This window comes from Notechis scutatus, chromosome 4 (genome assembly GCF_049901735.1).
Source record: "Notechis scutatus isolate UNSWTSFEM ecotype Mainland chromosome 4, rNotScu1.2, whole genome shotgun sequence".
Lineage (NCBI taxonomy): Eukaryota > Metazoa > Chordata > Lepidosauria > Squamata > Elapidae > Notechis > Notechis scutatus.
This window is the reverse complement of record NC_142012.1, coordinates 97,238,225-97,258,428: the sequence shown is the minus strand read 5'-3', so window position 1 is coordinate 97,258,428 and position 20,204 is coordinate 97,238,225. Positions and strand designations below refer to the sequence as shown.

Here is a 20,204-nt window from a genome sequence, read left to right as displayed (position 1 = left end):
TGAATGTTATAATTTTAGAATGCACAAATTTAATGTTTAATGAAATTTCATATGATAATAACAATAAGACTTAAAGGTGTTGCACTCCGATTGGCAATCATAGAAGGAATTTTGCTTTTTAAGAATGCTGGAAGATAACATAATGAAATTGTAAACAAGACAGATGAAAGTATAAGTATAATGAATAAAAAGATATAGAAATTTAGGTGAAATAAATACAATTAAATAAGAAGAAAATGAGATAATCATAAAAGAAAATTAAGAGAAGTAAAGGGAGAAATAGTGATAAGTTGGAAAAAGAGTAATAAGATATGAAGTTGAATATATAAGATGAATATGCATATGAAATTGTGTCTGTATGGAAATGTGATAACCCAGAAGAATGGTGTACTCAAATAAGATGTTTTATTTGTTTTGTTAAAACTGAATAAAACTTTATTAAATTTAAAAAAAAAGAAAGACATGCCATCCAGAATTCAGGTCTTGCTCTTCTAGTTCTAAGATTCTTTTATTTCTCATCAGCAGGAATTATCCCTTCATCAAAACCAGGTAGCAGGATGAAAAACACCCAATCCTCTTCATTCCTTTGCATTTTAAGGGAACTTAAATGTAATCCTTGTTTTTTTCCTTTGTCATACAAACCTAATTATATCATTCTTTACTACTTAAATGGAACAAGACTCATCAGAATAAATATTTGTTTGAAACATAAACATCTTTTGAGGCAACACATTCATTTTTATCATGGAAATTCTCCCCCAAAATGACAACTGTGTTTTCTCCCACCTTAGCATAACGATCTCCAGCCTCCTTTCCAGGTGGGAGATTGAGCTTACCTTAGGTTAAGGCTGCCCAGTAAAAAGTTGGGACCAAAATTTCTAGGACCTTTCCCCATAGCAAAAGTGATAAACTCGGTAAGCTGTTCAACTTAGCCTCCCTCCTCAAATACTAGGTAAAATACAACCTGTCTTAAAACTGGCTATCAGTTCACAATTGAGACCTCAAGCATCTGCTCCCCCCAAACCAGTTGCAGTGCAAGGTGAAACCCATTATGAAGTTAAGAAAATCCTTGATTCTAGACTGCATAGAGGATTTAGTACACTGGAAGGGATACTCTTTGTCTGAAGCTACTTGTAAGGCATCCAGAAAGTATCCATGATATCAATCACTCCGAGACATTTTTCTCCAATTGATTTATTTAGAAACAGATCTGGCATGTCAAAGGCATTTCCCCAAGTGAATTTTTTTTCACTCGTTACACAGAATCCACCTTCTTTCCTCCCACTTCTACACTTCAAAAATCACAAGAACCAATTAACTGCCACTGGAATTTCTTAATACGACATACAGAATAACCTTGAACTTTTCAACTCCTCCAACTCTCTTAACAAAAATGTGGCAGCTGAATTTTAAAGCTGGCACTACCTGGGTAAAGGGCTGGTTAATTTCATGATAAATTCCCTGACAAGCCAAAAGGTCCTCCTGGGAGGTGGGAGAGGTGGTTAATTTGTATGATAGATAATAGATTAACCTCCTGTTCTTTTACTTTGTATTTTCTTTCCGGTATGTGATTTTTCCTGAGGTGGGGGGGGGGGAACCTGTCAACTTTGGAAGCCATATTTTACTTAGAAGCTTCCACGTTGCCACGTTCTGGGAATTTGGGAGGGGGGATTTCATAGAGATGTAGAAGTTTAGACATAACAACATTCTTCTTATAAAGTCAAGGACACATTACCCTGCACCTAGAAAAGAGTGGTTGGAGGTCTGTCTCTGGTTGGGACGATGGATGATTGGACCATGTGATGGACTGGTGGGTGCAGGGGATGAGTTTTGATTTTTAATTATGCAAAGAAAACCCAGAACTCTGAGATTTGGGTTCTCCCAGATGTGCCAGTAAGACAACTCTAATAAAATTGAACTTTGAGGAAAAAACCTATCTCGGTGATTATTGGGTTGGAGTTTGTTAAATGAAACGTTGACATTCATTCTATATCTTATCATAATTGTTCTGAAATAATGGATTATTTATATTAGTCATAGTAATGCTGAAGTTTTTCTCTTTTTTTCTCAGTCTTAAAACCATTTTTCCATTGCTTCTTTTTACATTTCCAAGGAAAAATCAATGATTTTGTATTTAATGATTGTTTATAAAAAGTAGAATTAAGAGTATGGAAGCTAATTTGTGGCTAAATTACATTAAAAGTAATTTGCTTTTTTGTTGTGCCTAGGTATAATTAACTCTTTAAATTAATCCTTAATTTTAGGCCACAGGTCCTTAGTGATTCCTACATATTGACATGTGATATATTGTATGAGACATGCGCTTAACAATAGATTTTTAAATCATAGGTTCATTCTACATTCATGCAGAGAACATCAAATAGAATATCTTTACTCAGAAGACAAGTATTCTCTTTGTTTTTATTTAGTTAGTGACATCATATCTATCACAGGATCACAGGAATTCAGCAGCCGCTTGTTTAGCCACCTGTGTATGTAAACAACATTCACAGGCAAAATACATTGTTTTCTCACAGAAAGTTTTCCACAGTACATAATTTTAAACTATGTGTTATATTTTTAACACACTAGTCAATACATTTTTCTTTCACTCTTTGCGGGGCAAGAAAGAAAGATTTTGGGATTCTATTATGATGTTGAACTTGGGCTGTCTAATTTAGAATGTCTCTTCTGATCAGTTTCATCTCTCAATTTAATAGTTCTGCCCTATTTAAAACACAGTATGGTAGAGATAATTTTCTTCTATTATTTTCCATTTCTTCCTCTCACCATAATTATTTAATTCTTTGCATTTTGGTCCACATAGTTGTTGAGGTATTTAGCAGTTATTGTTTATACAATAAATTGCTCTCACCTTTGGCCAAGATTCTGTGTGAACTCTTTCTCTTTTCATTCTTTTTCCTGCTTGCCCCTTAATGTACAAGATATATATTCACAAGCTCTGTGTGTATATCTAGACAGATAAATAAATAAACATATCCTTATCTTCATATCCATTGTATTGCTGACTAATATAAGCATGTCTAAATTCAAGAACTTTGGCAAGTGACAACCCTTGTCTGACTTCAATTCCAGAAAAGTTAAAAACTATCAGATCTGATTGTCACTTGATGGGGATGAACAGAAGTTATAGAACTATAGGCTAGATTGATAGGGTTAAAATCATCCTGGAAGAAAGAAAGAAACTGCTTCCATACTGCTACCAACAGTCTATCAGGAGTTTAGCATGAGTGAAGACTTTATATGGACACAGAGTTCTGAACATAGATAACACTTTGCTATTCAAGCACAGGGTGGATTCTGCAAAAATTATGGCTTTGTCCGCATGACCCATAGATAAGCAAAAAGGTAATTTCTTTTTGAGACTCAATAGGAAGATAACTTTGTGACACAGGAAGAGAACATTACTTGACATTAATTTCTCTATTACATGCTTTCCTCAAAGCCCAGAGACCAATTCTTCGATTTTCTAAAGATAAAAAAAGCATAGAACAAGCCCTTTATTGAAGCTTGGAATGGGATTACCTTGGTGAAAGAGAAAGAATTTTTGAAACACTCCAAGTGTTTCCTTGGTTTATTAATCAGACTGCACTTAAAAGGATGGGATAAAAAAATTCCCTTCTTTTCTCTGAAGAGCAAGAACGTCAGAGGTACTTCAGATTCTATAATAGACTTTTCATAATCCTTATCATTGAGCCATACATCTTGAAAAGAATATCCTAATTCCACAATGTGTCTCTTGGTTCTTTTGCTATTATTGCCATGCCTTTCTTTAAAAAAATATTGTTTTGCCTCTGCATGAAGAGGAATAATACTTTTCTCTGCATCAGAAGTAATAGCACATGAATTCTGATGTCCTTCATGTGATAGCACGCAAATGCTGATACACAGAGAGGACTGAGATATTTATCACATCCTACTGTAATTGCAAAACGTGATACAGGTCATGTTATTAAGTGCTTAAGTGACGTACTAAATTTACACCAATGTGGTTTCTACCATACAAAGGTTCAGATGAAAAACATACTTCAAAAGCAAAAGGACAGCTATTTTATTAAAGCCAACTGCCTACTCTCTGCTATCCTTTAGCCAATTCACAATAAAACTGGAGTTCAAAAATCAGAATACCGTATTTGCCGGCGTATAAGACGACTTTTTTGCCCCGAAAAACATGCCTCCAAGTGGGGGGTCGCCTTATACGCCGGCATATCCACTGCCGCTTTGGAGGCTTGTTGGACGCAGCGAAGGCGCCTCTGGCTTCCTGGATCCCCTGCGCCGCTTCCGCTTCATCCCGCCGCCCGCTCCGCCCGAGGCTGCAGCCTTACTGCTCTTCCCACGGCCCCTGGCACTCTGCCCTGCCGCTGCAGCCCCGGGGATTTCTGGAGGGCGTTTCCAGTGGTGGTGGGGGGTCGTCTTATACGCCGGGTCGTCTTATACGCCGGCAAATACGGTAACTTTCTTTTATCTAGTAACAATCCTCCTGTTGAAGAAAGTAGTCCCATCAATAGGCAATAGGGCAGGGGTGTCAAATTCGATTTCATTGAGGGCCACATCAAGGTTGTGTTTGACTTTGTGGGGGGGTGCGGTGGGTTTGACCAGGGTGGGCGTGGCCAGCTTGACATCACTTGTGTCGGCTGTGCCTGTGGTGGCCTGAGCACTTTGCCAGCAAAAACGGGCTCTCGAGCTCCGTTTTCAACTGCCACAGCCTCCTGCAAGACCCTGCCAGTGAAGATGGAGCTTGGGAGGGCTGCACATGGCCCTCCCAAGCTCCGTTTTCACTGGCAGAGGGTTGCAGGAGACTGTGGCAGCCAAAAATGGAATTTGGGAGGCCATTCTTACTAGCAGAAGCACCGCGGGCTGATCCTTTGCTGTCTAGCCCGTAGGCTAGACCCAAGTACCCCGAGGGCCTGCTCCGGCTCCCAGGCCTTGAGTTTGACCTCCCTGCAATAGGGTGAGAAATGGCAAGAAATTGTTGGATGACAGAACTCTGCTTTCTCTAGACTAGTCTACTACATTCAAATAGGACTGTGTCACACAGAGTAATGAAATAAGATCCAAAAATTAATTCTTCTTAGCTTCTTTATGAGGAGACCATCAAGTAGCAAAATATCTTTGCATTATGATTAAAAGCAGTACAGTTAACTACTGTAACCCCAAGGTTCCCATGTATTGTACAGATGTTTTTCAGACTTTGATTCTTTTAGAGCATGAGTATTTGGCCAGCTTGGGATATAAGCACAGACTCATAACAAAATATTATTGAAAGCAACATTAAGTAAGCAATCTCCCATGATTTTCAAAATCCCTTTTGTGATTACTAGCAGCAATAACATTTATATTTATATATCACTAATTTCTTACAAACCTAAAGGAAAAGTAGTTTTTTAATTTATGCAGATTTACAACATTACGTATGTAAGGATATCAATTTAATAAGAGGACTGTAAACTCTCTTAGAAGCATCAAGGCCCCAAACAAATCAACGTGATTCCAATCAGATAAGCTATTTTTGTAGACAACACTACGGAGCTGGTTAATTAATGCTTTGACAACATCAGGTGTCACTAACAGGTCATTCTCTCCATACCATATACTTATTGGTACTGTAATGCATTCTACATTGTAAGATGGCGGCTCATCCTAAAAAGACAAAAATAAACCAACTGAGGAAGTTTTTCCCCACACGAAATGGCATACTAAATACAAACTGCCTATTGAAAAATTAGAATGAATTTTTAAAGGAGGTAAAAGATGAGGTGAATATTTTAATATTTGATCATGGTAATTTAGTTAGAACAAATATTTTCAGTGATAGAAATCCTTGCACAGCGAGTGAGGTGTCCTGATAAAATCGGTATGAAACAATAGTCATTTTAGTGATCTTCCAGAGGGCCTTAAAGACCTGCCCTTCTTCCAAACATTGGGCTAAGATGATTAGTGTCCCTTGTTGGATGTATGATATGCTTGGTATTATTGACTGGAAACACCATTCTGTTTATTGGCTTGTGTTCCATTCTGACTTCATTTTTGTTATTTTGTTATTATGCTGTGTGAGCTGCTAGAATCGATTGGAGTTGGGTGGCAACCAAATCAGATGAATAAAATTCATATATAAATAAATGTTAAGGGGTATCATATAAATGTGTTATAGAAGAGCAAGACTTTCACTTGCGCAGATAACACACTTGCCTGAAGTTCATTAGGTTGAAAGCAGCTTGAGACGTTTTTAAGCAAAAAAGGGAAACAAATTTATCATTTGGTTGTGAATGCTTGGCTCCCCAATGATTGTTGGGTTTTAATAGTTATGCATTGAACCCTGTATATTATATTGTACATGAGTTTCCCTCATTTTTTTCCCTTGGTAATATGCACAAAAGCAGTTGCAGCTAGTCAAGAACAATACAGTCATTTATGGGCACCTTGTGTACTTGCTGAAGAGAAGTGAACTTTAAGTAGTGCATAAATCTTACCTGATTGTATCTCTCCTTATTTCCATCCCCATAATCAAAAGCTCTAAATTGTCCTGTTTTGTAGATCTAGATTTTAGAGAGGGGAGGGGAGGGAAGAAGGGTTAGAGGGAGAGGGAGAGAGAGAGAGAAAAAGAGAGGGAGATGATAGATAGATAGATAGATAGATAGATAGATAGATAGATAGATAGATAGATAGATAGATAGATAGATAGATAGATAGATAGATAGATAGATAGAAAGAAAAGGAAGGAGGGAAGGAAGGAAGGAGGGAAGGAGGGAAAGAGGGAGAAGTGATTTCTAAATTATTCCAAATTCTGGTATTTTATTATACTAAAGACTGAAAGTATAGCTTTAAACACTGAGCAAAGACTTTAGGCAGACCCAAGATCAGTAGAACTTTCTGTTACAAGTGACACCAATAATGAATGGTAATGGTCGTAATGCAATGCACAACAATAATCCCAGCCCATCAAGGAATCAAGGCATATTGTGCACTGTACCATCTTCTCTCTATCATTGTAAAACTATGGTGGTATGTAGTCTGGACTCCCAGTTGGGAGAGCTCCTTTCCAGAGGTGAAGAGACAGCAAATCTTGGAAAGTTTGGTCAGCAGTAAGAGGATTAAAATGGCTTTTCTCTAGCTGTTTCCAGAGTATATATGTAGTTATGCAAATAGTTGCTTTAGTCTGGCAAGATTCTGCCTGTAGGTCAGGGCTGTCGAACTCCCAGCCCATGGATCAGATGCATCACATGCTAGCCACACCCACACCTGGTTTAGTGAAGGGGGGAAAAGTCCCGATTCATCACGTGATGCAGTGGTGACAGTTTGACACCCCTGCTGTAGGTGAAGAACAATAAAGGAAACTACTCTTCAGTAACTCCATGTGTCATTCAGTAACTCCATGGGTCATTCTTGGTTCTTGGGACCTGAAGAACACTCAGTATACACCCTAGGTACCTCCTGGCACCTCACAAAACAAACTGGTTTCTCCTTCCCTCAATTCAGGCCTGTACTGTTCCTGTAAAGTTTAATAGCAATAACTCTTAGACTTTTATGCTGCTTCCCAGTGCTTTATAGCCCTCTCTAAATGTTTACAGAGTCATATTGTCCCCCAATGATGTGGGTCCTCATTTTACCATCCTCAGAAGGATGGAAGGCTGAGTCAACCTTGAGCCTGGTGAGATTCGAAGTGCCAAATTGAAGGCAGTCGGTAGTCAGCAGAAGTAGCCCGCAGTACAGTATTCTAACCACTGTGCCATTGCGGCTCCTTTTTATAATCATATGAAATCCTGAAAAACAATATTGGATTTTCAGATACTTTACCTGTCCCCAGTGAAGTATATTTTGAACGGATGTTGAATCTGGAAAGTATGACATGTAAACATCCATGCGGCTCTGCAACAGATATTTTGATCATTGAAGTAACTTTCCAATTTTCTTAATAGCACTTAGCAATAGCGCTTAGACTTATAGACCACTTCACAGTGCTTTACAGCCCTCTCTAATTGCTTTACAGAGTAAGCCTATTGCCCCCAACAATCTGGGTCCTCATTTTACTGACCTCAGAAGAATGGAAGGCTAAGGCAACCTTGAGCCTCTCAGAATCGAACTCCTGCAGTGAGCAATGAGTTAATTCTACAGTATTGCATTCTAACCACTGCGCCTACCATGGGATAGTTTTGCTAATAATCCTCCTGAGCTGCAGCTTCCTTTATTTAGTCTGGTTTAGTTCAGATCAGTTTATTTTATGGCAAAGCCTCCTTCCTTCCTCCTATATGAATTGTGCAGGGAGCAAACTAGAAGGAGCCATATATTCATTATAAATATGCACAATTGCTAAAGCTGTGATGAAGTTTATGCTGCCTGTTAATTAAGCAGTTCCCATTATTTAAGACATGGAAGTTCATGGAAACAGTTTTTTAATCTCTGTGAGGTGTTCAGAAGAAATTTCAGACAGCTAAAATACATTTTTCTTGATACATACCAAATTTAGATTCTTCTCATTATAACCTCCAATAAATGAAATAATTCGGGAGCAGAGTTTGTTGTAAATTATGGAGCTGCATGTGTGGATGACAATTTCTCTCAAAATCTCATTTCTCAGGAAGAAATCCCTTCTGCCCACTAAACCCTGTAAATATATTAATATTATATGTAATTACATAAATATGGATCAATGGATCTATCAGTGTTCTAGCGTTTGGCTTCTCCTAGGATGGGAGCATGATGATTTTGTTTCAAAGCAAATAGCTTGGAATAGCTGGGTGTGAGAATGCCTGGTTTCACTCTAACCATGCAAATAACTGTAATTACTTATTTAGAAATAAAGTGAATGCACCTTAATCGCTCAGGATTTCACCTGGAGAACTTGAAATGCATCTTCCAAAAGTGCATTTTCCTTTCATTTTCCTGAAAGGGAGCTGTTTCAGATGGACATATGTTCAACACAGTCAGCCCCAGACTGAAGTGGCTGTCGACATTCTGTGCAGTGATACCTGGGAAGGACCATGGGAGATGAGGGAAGAGCCACATCCAGGGGAGCAGATAAGAGGTCTCACAAAAGGAATGTGGGCATGGCAAGCATCTCGGAAGTTAAATTTATCTATTTTTTTGTAAAGATGATGGGAGAGAAATGTACTTTCAAACTTGTAAGATTCTGTTAATTTAACCTTAAAATAAAGTAGAGTTAGTCCATCTGGTTGCATTTCCTGTCTGGACAATCTTATAAGGCTGACCTGCTGCTGCCAAAGGCTTTTCTGGGCCACTTAAGGACTGCCCATTCTTCATAACAGCTATTCACTGCTCATTGGCCTTGTTTTTCTCATCCACAGGACAAGTGAGAGGACTTATTCACAGTTTGAGAGACAAGAGCTGCCAGCTTCCTCTTCCAGGAAGGCTGATGTTGTAATGATCTTATTAGCAGAATAATTCTGCCAACCTGATCTACCACATAATACCAGATAATTCAGAGGAGGAGGAAGAACACCATCTAGGCCAAATAAACAAATCAGATTTCCAGCCTATTTGAGTAAGAGCTACTTGCAACATGGATAACAAAAAGCTATCCACTTTCAATATGAGCATAGGCTGCCAAAAGTTATTTGCATCTATGGTTTGTTTGTGGGTTATTATTGTGTTGGTTTTTGTCAGTTTCTCATTTCTATACATCTGCTAAATTTGGTCCCTCAGCCTTGAGACTTTAGGTGCATCTTGAAAGAGAAGCATTTTAAGCCTCTGGCATTTTTGCAGGTAAGGTTCCCTCACATAAAGCATTTTATAGCTCTTTCTCCAATATATTTTTTTTTATGGTGAATTTGCTATAGTGCAAAATCTGGAGCTGTGGTCATTCTGAATGACAAGTAAATTTTCTTTCTTCTATTAGTCAGAAAATGCAAAATTAGAGAAAAGTGTATTCAGGTGTAAACTTAAAAAATATGTCGCCATTCTAATGTTAGTAGCTAACTCTTGATGTTTGTAACTCTTAATACTGGCTCATCTATGTCAATATTGTATTTCAAGAAAGTTCAGATCAGCAGAAGCACAGCAGAGTGAATTAAAATGCATCTTCACATTTTAGTTTTTGGCTAGTAAGCTTACTATATCTAGAAGAAAGATTGGATCATAAATGGTCCCATATCATAGGAACCATTTTATGTAGCAGGGATTCCTCATGCAACAGATATTAAAGCAAAAATCAAAACGTTACGTGCCCAAAGTTGAATCTATGTGTTATAGGGGAACAAAATTAAATAATTGAACTCCTCATCTTTGCTACTACCATCACATTATATGTCAAATACCTTTAATACAGCATCTGGCAGGATTAGTAATTTGATTATTGGAGTTTGAGAATTCTTTACTATGGTTGCTGGAGACAAGGCATGGAACATTTTTATCTTTTCAGCCACATATGGCACAGATGAAAGTGCAATCAAACCTGAGAATACAGGCCCAAAATATTAGCCTAAAAAAACCATATTTTTCTAAAGTCCAAATTTTTGGTGAAACTCTAAGCACAATCAATAGAAGTAAAAGAACCAGGACAGATTTATTTGGGGAGCGGGGAATAGATTCTTATCCAAACTAATATTCATATGCAGGATTTTCAAATTAAAAATACTTAAGTGTTGTGGTTCGTCAACTACCAGTGGAGATGGCAGTTGAGTCAGATGAGTCAGAGGAGATGGAGGGAGTGACTGGGTTACCATCGGGGCCGGCGGAAGGCTTTGAGGAGCAGGAGGTCTCAGAGCCAGACGCAGAGCAGGGCCCATCTATCGACTCATGCTCAGGTGGAGAGACAGCTGGCTTCAGGGCTGAGCTGAGCTGAGTGATCTCATGAGATTTGGGCCACTTTGAAATGATTTGGTTATAGAGTTCTGCTAATGCTACTTGAGGAAGTTGTAGCTCACCTGGGCAATATATTGCTATCCACTGAACTATTCTGCAATAACCAACTTCTTTATTTCACTAAACTTTATTTAGTTTTTAGTAGCATGATATTACTTAATTTCTGAAAGTTGCATTGAAAGAACATTAAGCATTTTTAAGAGACTTCCTGAAGACTAATAAGCAGATTATTTAAAAATCCAAATCAGAAGTCTTGGTTAAGCCTTTATCCTGTTTTAAAGAAATTAACTTTTTCTACCCTGGTTTTTCTGTGGCAATATATCTAAAAGCATGTGTGAAATAAACATATATTAATGTCATTCTAATTTTATAAAATCTCTATCTCTGCCATCTCTGTCTTTTGCCGTATGGAAGCCATGGATACATACTATACAGCTACGTGTAGTTTGTGTAGTAGTGGTTTCTATAATATACCTTGAGTGGCACCTTGAGAGTAGCCCACTAAATGTATCTTGGAATTTCTCGTTTTTTTCACAATAAAAGAAATCATGGCTGGGAGGTCATATCTGGCCATTTCATCAAAACTGTAAAATATAATAGACAGTTTATATTAAATAAGTAAATTGACATTGTTTTTATGAGCTCTCTAATTCAATCAATATAATTTCAACATAATATAGGTCGATTGAACCATCCTTTTCAAAGATGGATGGCAATAAGTACTGAGATCCATGGTAGAAATAAACATACTCTGCATCAAATGTGTCTGGAGTATCCTAAAAAGATGAGAGGATGGTCATGACCATGACTGAAGTCCTGTGTTATTATTATTTTTTACAGGTATCATGTATGTGATGCATATAACATAAGAGGGATGGGAACTTGAATGGTGCTGTTGCAACTGTCAATTTTTAAAATGTTTTTAGAAATTCTCAGTCATTCAGATCATGGTGGTCCCAAAGGTGCTTTTTTTAGGAGGCAACTGGATTTACTTGTTTTTCTTTGAAGACGTTTTGCTTCTTATCCAAGAAGCTTCGTAGACATTTAGCCATGTACTTTGAGATGAAACACCCTTCGCATGGTGCAGGAGTATGAACGGATTTCCAGAAAAATTGCAGACTATAGTAATCATTTGTGCTTCAATTTGAGATGCAGGCAACCCAGACTCATCCCCAAAAGCCTGTGCCTGTCTTCACCAGTGAAGGGTCACAGGGCAGAAAACATCCTAAAGCCAAGAAGGCTCCACATCCATTTGCACTGTGATCCTGATGACACAGATAAACTCCAAGTGGCCTTAATTGTAGTAACAAAAAAGATCCTGTAGATGGCGCATGCTGTGTCTGATACAGAGGCCTCTTTGCATGATCTCACTCCCTGTCCTGGGTTGGAAAGTCCCAGACTTGTACGTGATATCACCTTACTAACATCACCATGACAAGGATGGTTGGGGAATCCCCCCCCAACTGTATCTATGTTCCTTTGTAACAGAAGGCTCACCATTGCCGTGACAGAGACCAAAAAACCCAGGCCTTAAGACTTTAAAAGAATAAATGACCGTACTACAAGAAATAAACCTTCCATTCCCCCCCCTCCACGACAAGAAACTCCATAGGAAAAAGCAAAACCTCAAAAACGCCCCTCCTGAAAACCAAAACTTTAATTCAAAAAAAACAAAAAAAAAAAAAAAAAAAAAAAAAAAAAAAGCCAATGTACAACCTTTGTACATAAAAATACACCCAATACCTTAAAATAAGGATTGAAACTCCATATCATAACATTTGTCAATGGATGAATCAATGGATGGATTTTTCTTTACAAATAAGAATCTGAACAGCCTATTTCATTGTTACTTGTTATTACTAACCACTAGTTTTATAATGTTATTGACATGATGAAGGAGAACATAATCAGTTGATTAATACCAAAGAATTAAGGGCAAACTTTCACACTACTCTGTTTTCAAAAAAATTCTCTTCCATTCTTGCTGTTGAATGTTTAAACCTTTACTGTATTTTACAGTAAAAAGCCAAACATTTCTCTTTTGTAACACAGGCTTAAAATTTAATAACATGTATTTTGAACAAAGAAATAGGAAATGCAGCTAAATCGTATGGATTTGCGAATACAGTTGTGCAATCTGGTAAAAAGCTGCTCCACATTAAGTCTAAGAAATGCAATTAAAAGCAAAAAAACAACAACACCCACCACATATCCTGAGGCTGTCTATCCATTCTGTTTTAAATCACCTGTAAGCATGATACTGGTCTTGCTTGATTGTAAGGTGTTGATGTTTTCGAGACCAGGAGGTGCCTCTGTTGTTCCCTATCCAGACATCATAACCTGCATCTGCTAGCATGAATCCAAGACTTTGATTGGGCATGTTTGCAACCCATACCCTTCCTTCTACACATAAGCCATGCTGCAAAAGTACAGCTGGTTTTCCTGCTGTAAAAAGACATCACAAAGATCATTATTGTTCACATCAGTTCCTGAAATTTTGTGGGCTACCCAAGTTTGTTTATCTTGTGCACATGGAGCAACTCTAGATTCAGTACTAGCGTAGATCCTTAGTTCTTTATCCCTGTCCCCAAATTAATATTAGAATCTAGGCTGCTACTCAAAACCAGAGCAAAATATTCATTCATATTCAAAATATTCATATTCGTAATTTCCTAAAAGTAAAAATTCTTTATGTGATTTTAAGTCTTCCCTGGTCAATGGTAGCAAGTATCTATAAAAGGAATGCTGCTTATCATTAAGGGGTCTGGGAAGAGTTCATCAATTGGTCATCATATTATCGATTCACTCTGCTAAATCCATTATTTATCATTCCTTTATCTAATAATAAAAAATAACACTTCTCCATCATGACATGGAATTTATTTTTCCATTGAGGATCATATTTCCAAAATCTAATCTGTTGGGAGTCACATGTTAGGATAAAGGATATTAAAGGCAATTTATGATGGAGCTAGAATCCAAAGTAGACAGAGGTAGTTTCTTTTGCCTCTTTCTCCCGTTACTTTGCTTTTTTGCCTTCTTCTCTGTTGCTTGTCCTCCCCCAATTGAACTGATCACTTTAAAAAGGCTTTCTAGATGTCAGTGAGATCCATAAAAATGAATAAAGGTGTCCATATGTAGTTTCAATTGAATTTTAGTTTTTAAAATAGTTTTTAAAATGGTCACTTAGTGACCATTAAAATTTACAATGGCACTGAAAAAAGTGACATGACCATTTTTCACACGTATGACTGTGGCAGTATCCCCATGGTCACACACACACGCACACACACACACATATACATACATACATACATACATACATACATACATATACACCCCCCCACACACATCATTAATGCCTAATGTTGGGGAAAATATGCATCCTAAATAACTAGAAATAAGTATGGAGCCTCTGTGGCGCAGTGGTTAGAAGAGTGAAGTACTGCAAGCTACTTCTGCAGCCAGCTGCCTATAATTTGGCAGTTCAAATCCCACCAGACTCAAGGTTGACTCATCCTTCCATCCTTCTGAGGTGGGTAAAAAGTGGACCCAGGTTGTTGAGGGCAATATAATGTAAACCACTTAGAGAGGGCTGTAAAGCACTATAAAGCACTATAGAAGTCTAAGTGCTATTGCTATTGCTATCCTAAATGCCTAAGAATAAATTTATGTACCTACCTCTGTACCCTTCTAAGTTCTACCTTCCTCCATCTTCAAAAATCTTCAAAAAGTTAAGAACTGGGAATTATGCTTCCGTTCCTGCTCTTAGAAAGGTGATGGCTAGAAGCCCTCCATGCTGGCTTTCAACCCATGATTTCTGTGATCAGTTGAAAAGTATATTTGAAAGTTGTGTCAACTGGAAGACAATCTGTCACATAATGTTGGCTACTCCAATGGGATAAGATAGACATATCTGAATTATTATTATTATTTGCAAAATGTTCTAAACAAACTTTTCATAAATATCTCCCACAATTTTTAAAAATGTATAGTCTTATTTATTTTTACTTACATTGGCTCCAATGTTGTTTTCTGCCACGTGGAATTCTGTTAAGAGTGAGAATGTAACCATCAGAAGTTGCTACTTCATATTCTTCAGCTTGGTATCCTTTATGGTGAATGATTTCACTCTGGTGAAGGAAATTTCAGTATAAATGCATCATGTTTTTACATTACCTATCAACTGGTGCATTATTAATCTGTAGCACAACCAAAAGGAAGTCTGGAAATAGCCAAAGGATTATGTTTTTTTTTTTAATGTAGAATATCAAATGTGAAAAGGATTGGAAGAATTAATGTGTATGTATTACTTTAAAAATGAGAACATGTATGCATTATCAATAAAACCTACCAAGCCCTTTTTAACCTAGAAGAGCATTAGTGATCCATAATGGAAAGAATTTACAGATTTACAGATATTTTATAGATTGAGTTGAAGGCACCTTGTAGGTCATCTAGTCCAACCCCCCACCCAAGCAGGAGACCCTACACCATTTCTGACAGATGGCAGTCCAATCTCTTCTTGAAAGTCTCAAGTGATGAAGCTCCCACCACTTCCAAAGACAAACCATTCCGTTGGTTGCTTGTTCTCACTGTCAGAAAAGTTCTCCTTATTTCCAGGTTGAATCTCTCCTTGATCAGTTTCCATCCCTTATTCCTTGTCTGGCCTTCGGGTGCCTTGGAAAATAGCTTGACCCCTTCCTCTCTGGGGCAGCCCCTCAAATATTGGAAGACTGGTATCATGTCTCCCCTAGTCCTTCTCTTCACTAGACTAGCTATGCCCAGTTCCTATACCATTCTTCATATGTTTTAGTCTCCAGTCCCCTAATCATAATTAATCAATCATTAAAGTTCCTGGAAAGACTTTCTTTTATTTATTTATTTGTAAATAATTCTTTTAATTTACTTGTATTATTTTCTAGTCATTTTCAGCTTTTATTTAGCTCTTTTGAGGAAGGGAAGAAATAGAAGCAATAGGATAGTTCAGGAATATTATTTATTGTTATAGGCTATGAGAACATTATCTTGAAAGACCATCTGTTTCTCTCTATTACATCTTAAACTAAACCAAGGCAGGGTTATTTTTTTTAATGTTTTTTGCTTTTCTGGGACTGAATAAATATGGAACTTGAAATACCCTGTTTTAAACATTTATTCTAAGGATCCATTTATCCTTACTGCCCTTTTTAATGTTCTATATTATATTATACCACATCACTCACCAACACAATTACAACTTACAATGTTCATGTATGCTTCAGGATTTCTGGCTTGGGGCACTATTCTCATGGAAGATAAAATGCCTTGAATTGCAAAAACCATTAAAAATAAGAACCCCATCTTCTTGTACCTATATTTAAAAAAAAGGTGTTTAGAAGATTGAGAAATGTTTGACGCCAATAAATCATGCATGAAATTGCTAGAATGTCAACACACAAAAGTTGTAACAATTGGGAATTATTAAGTAATCATTGTGTAACTAACAATTAGAATTAAGGGCTTAGCTGCTCTGGGGATGTCCCTGTTAAAAAGACCAATTTGAAGTGCACTGACATTTACTAATATTGCAGTCTTATGCTTATTCATATGACTTTAAGTGATGTACCAGAGGATGAAATCTGTAAGAATTCCAGTACTAGATTGCTGGGAGTGGGGTGGCATATAAATTTAATATATGAATATTATTATCTTCAAATACCTGTGTTTCAACTGTAAGCAGGGAGTCATACATTTGATTAAAGAACCTTAATGGTTTGTGGTATGTAAGAAAACTCTGGGAGACAAGAAAAAATGTTACACCCTAGACCAGCGGTCACTGGTGGTCTGTGAGAAAATTTTGATAGTCCTCAAAAAAATTATTTGCATTTTTTATATTGCACTAAATCAGGGGTCCTCAAACTACGCCCCCTAAATCAGGGGTCCTCAAACTACGCCGCCTGAGACGGATATGTGCAATGAACATTTGTGTTGCTGCAGAGTCTCCCCCTTCGGGATCTTTTTCTGTGGGTCGGAGAGGGGCAGAAATTCTGACTTGGAGTGTGCTTCAGCCTCCTGGTATGGGGCTTTGGGCAAAGATTGGAGGGAAATGCTGCTGGTAGAGAAGAGCCAGAGGGCCTTGTTCCAGTGGTACGGCATAATGGCCTGGAATTGGCTGACCATCTCAGCCCACTGAGCCTCCAGCGCTGGTACCCGACCTTGCACTCCCACAGGTCTTCCCTCTGCTTGGAAAGCCTATGATCATAGTCCTCAGTGAGGTGCTTCTGCTGAGCCTCCTTCTCGGACAGATCCATTTTGAACTCTTTCTCTTGGTGGCTGCGTAGCTCCAACAACTGCTTCCTGTTGGGGCCTTAAAAAGTCTGGGCAGAGAGGTGAGGAGTGGCTGGGAAGGGGAGGGCGAGTAGAGGCCAATGAGGCATCCTTCAACGTGAGTGACATCGAGTTGGCCATGCCCATCCAGTCACATGCCCACCTAGCCACACCCACCCAGCTGGTCATTAGGCAGATTGTATTAGTGGTCCGCAGGATTTAAAATGATGAATTTAGTGGTCCCTGAGGCCGAATATGTTGGTGACCCCTGGCCTAGACAATGATCTGATTACAAAATTTAAATCTGAAGAAGAGATGAGCAAAGCATTTAAAGATGATATCATCCCTAGTTTTCCCAGAAGGAAAAGTGTGGGATGGGAGGAGAACTTTCAGATGTGTAAGGTTGTTAGCATTGTGAGGTAATCCAAACAAGAAGCACAGTCAGAGGTACTAACTCTATCTTTATTCTAGGGTTACAGTAACAGAATCTTGCAAGTCTGAAAGCACCTCTCCTGTCCCTCACTTTTACTATCTTGAAAATCTTGGGAGGGTCCCTTCTAAGATGCTTTCTTCACTCAACCTTTGGACTCAGAGTTGTTGTCTAGGCTGTGGTTCTTCCTCCTGCCTCTCACGGGTCATTCCCACATACTTTTACAAGCACTGAGACTGGAGGAGAATTTACTCCATATCAGCCCCTCCTGAAAAACATTCAAATTATCTGCATAAACAGCAGTGGGATCCCACCTGTTCCACTACCAGTTTGGTGATAGCACACCTGCTCACAGACACACCTAATGCATGTGCACCTAACACGTGTGTGCAGCTTTCCACACACCAGCTGAGGCCTGCAGTGCCAATCAGCCGAGGGGTTAAAGAACAGAAAAGTGCAGGGGCGGATGGCAGGGCCAATCCTGCGCTTTTCTCTTCTTTCTCCTCTTAGCCGATCACTGGAGGCTTTCCCCCCCCTCCTCTCAGCTGATCATTGTGGGCTTTTTTTTACTACTGGTTGGGCTGAACCAGTAGGGATTTTTGCTACCGGTTTGGTTGAACCGGGCTGAACCGGTAGCATACCACCACTGTTCATGAGAGAAGTCTATAGTTGGATAAAGTGAGGAACAAGGGTAGAACCCCTTAATTCAAACTGCTTATGAAGTAAAATACAATCTCAGAACCATTCTATATAATACTACTATTTGACACCAAATACGTTGCAATCCAAAAAGCTGAAACATTTGTTACAGGTTCCGTTGCTTTACAATGGAATATTGAAACAGCTGTGGTTTGCCTTGAGCCAAATATTTCTTCACTGCTCTTTTTACAGAGAATTTCAGATTATTTTTATCTATCTTGTCTTAAGAAATCCTCTGAAATCCTCTGACAGAAAGCTTGGCTACTCTTTGGACACCAGTTTCTTTTTAGTTTTATGTTTTAATTTTTTACTTGTTTTACTTTCACTTCACTGACTGTCTTATAGGTACAATAAACTTTTGATTTAATTTGGCATTTAGAAATGTAAATTCTGCAAGAAATTCTGCACTGCAATGTATTTAGGGGAAGGATGGATTTTTTTTAAAAAAAATCATATTAGGGCTGGTGTAGGAGCAATAACTTTAAGCAAATATATGCAACAATAAAATAAACTGATGTTTACTACTGATTCAGTGAATATTCTTTAGCTAAAACACTTTGCTAGGATTTTTGTTAAGCAAAATAAACTTGAGAATGTTCTCAGTGATGTTAGCATAAATCTGGCATACATCCATTTAATAGACTATTTTAGGAGCATCACAGTTTCTTGAATTAAATTAATTAAAAAAACATGTTCACTCCTCATAAATGAATTTCTGATGTCTGTATAGAAGAATTTAGATAAACAATGGGTGGATATTTGTCAGAGGAGGGGGTATGCATGTACATACATACATACATACATACATACATACCTATTCTAAAAATATGAGTTTCAGCTTGTAAAAGAAGAAACAGACATCCTGCAATCTCCAGAACGTAAAATTATATTTATTGTACTTACTAAGCTTTCATCAGCTTTTGCTGACATCGTCAGAGTATTAAGCTACCATTACAGAGATCTTTGCCTTTATATATCCTTAATCAATTTAGCCCTTGCACTCATGATAGGCCCTTCCAACTACCTCCCATCTGTAATTAGCTCTGTTGTTTTTGCTTCCATCATGTTGATCAAAGGAGGAAGTAACAAGAGATTAATGAGTAATGATATATAAAGGCAAAGATCTCTGTAATGGTAGGTTAACACTCTGACAATGTTATCAGAGGCTGGCGAAAGGTTAGTAAGTACATTAAATATAATTTTAAGTTCTGGAGATAGTAGGATGTCTGTTTCTTCTTTTACACACACACACTCACACACACACACACACATGTATGTATGTATATATGTATGCATGTATGCAGGGGTGGGATTCTGCTGGTTCTGTCCACCTCTGTAGAACTGGTTGCTCTGAAGAGCAGCAGACATAGAACCGGTTCTGTGTCTGCTGCTGTTTTGGCCCACTCGCCCATCCGGACTCTTACCTGTCCTTTATTTCCTGCTTTTTCAACCTCAGCTGCTTTGCGCGGCACAGCTGAGGTTGGAAAAACCAGGAAAAATGAGGCTTTTCAAACACTCCGCATCTGCATGCAGCACTTTTCAGCTGCTTGGGCAGCTCAGCAGGTCGTAAATTGCACATGCGTGACTCACGCATGTGCACGCAATGCATAGCAACAGAACCAGTAGTTATACCGGTTGGATCCCATGTATGTATGTATGTATGTATGTATGTATGTATGTATGTAATACATTATTTAAATGAAAACAAACAATTGCAATGCTGGCATCTATTAAAAAGCCAACAATCTATTATAGCTAAAATTGCTCTCAGATCCTTAAAATGATGCCGAATAGAGAGAACATTATAAATCTTCTGTTCTACAATAATCAACAAGCCAATTTGCTTAAAGAAAAAAAGAAATATTTACCAGAATTTATTTTCTGTCCTGGATGGAAATGCTGAGCCTTGAAAGATTCAAATGTTCAC

General features: G+C 38.0%; 1 protein-coding gene across 1 annotated transcript; it reads right to left on the bottom strand.

The window, feature by feature from the left end:
• Positions 1-5,428: 5,428 nt before the first annotated feature.
• Positions 5,429-20,202, bottom strand: LOC148130836 (lipase member M-like). The gene is given in 11 exon segments (XM_087965674.1): positions 5,429-5,502; positions 5,505-5,661; positions 6,492-6,557; positions 7,816-7,887; positions 8,477-8,623; positions 10,293-10,429; positions 11,314-11,423; positions 13,086-13,284; positions 14,855-14,972; positions 16,084-16,192; positions 20,146-20,202. Coding segments are annotated over 10 exon segments (1,179 nt in total). The 5' UTR covers positions 16,183-16,192; positions 20,146-20,202.
• Positions 20,203-20,204: the final 2 nt, after the last annotated feature.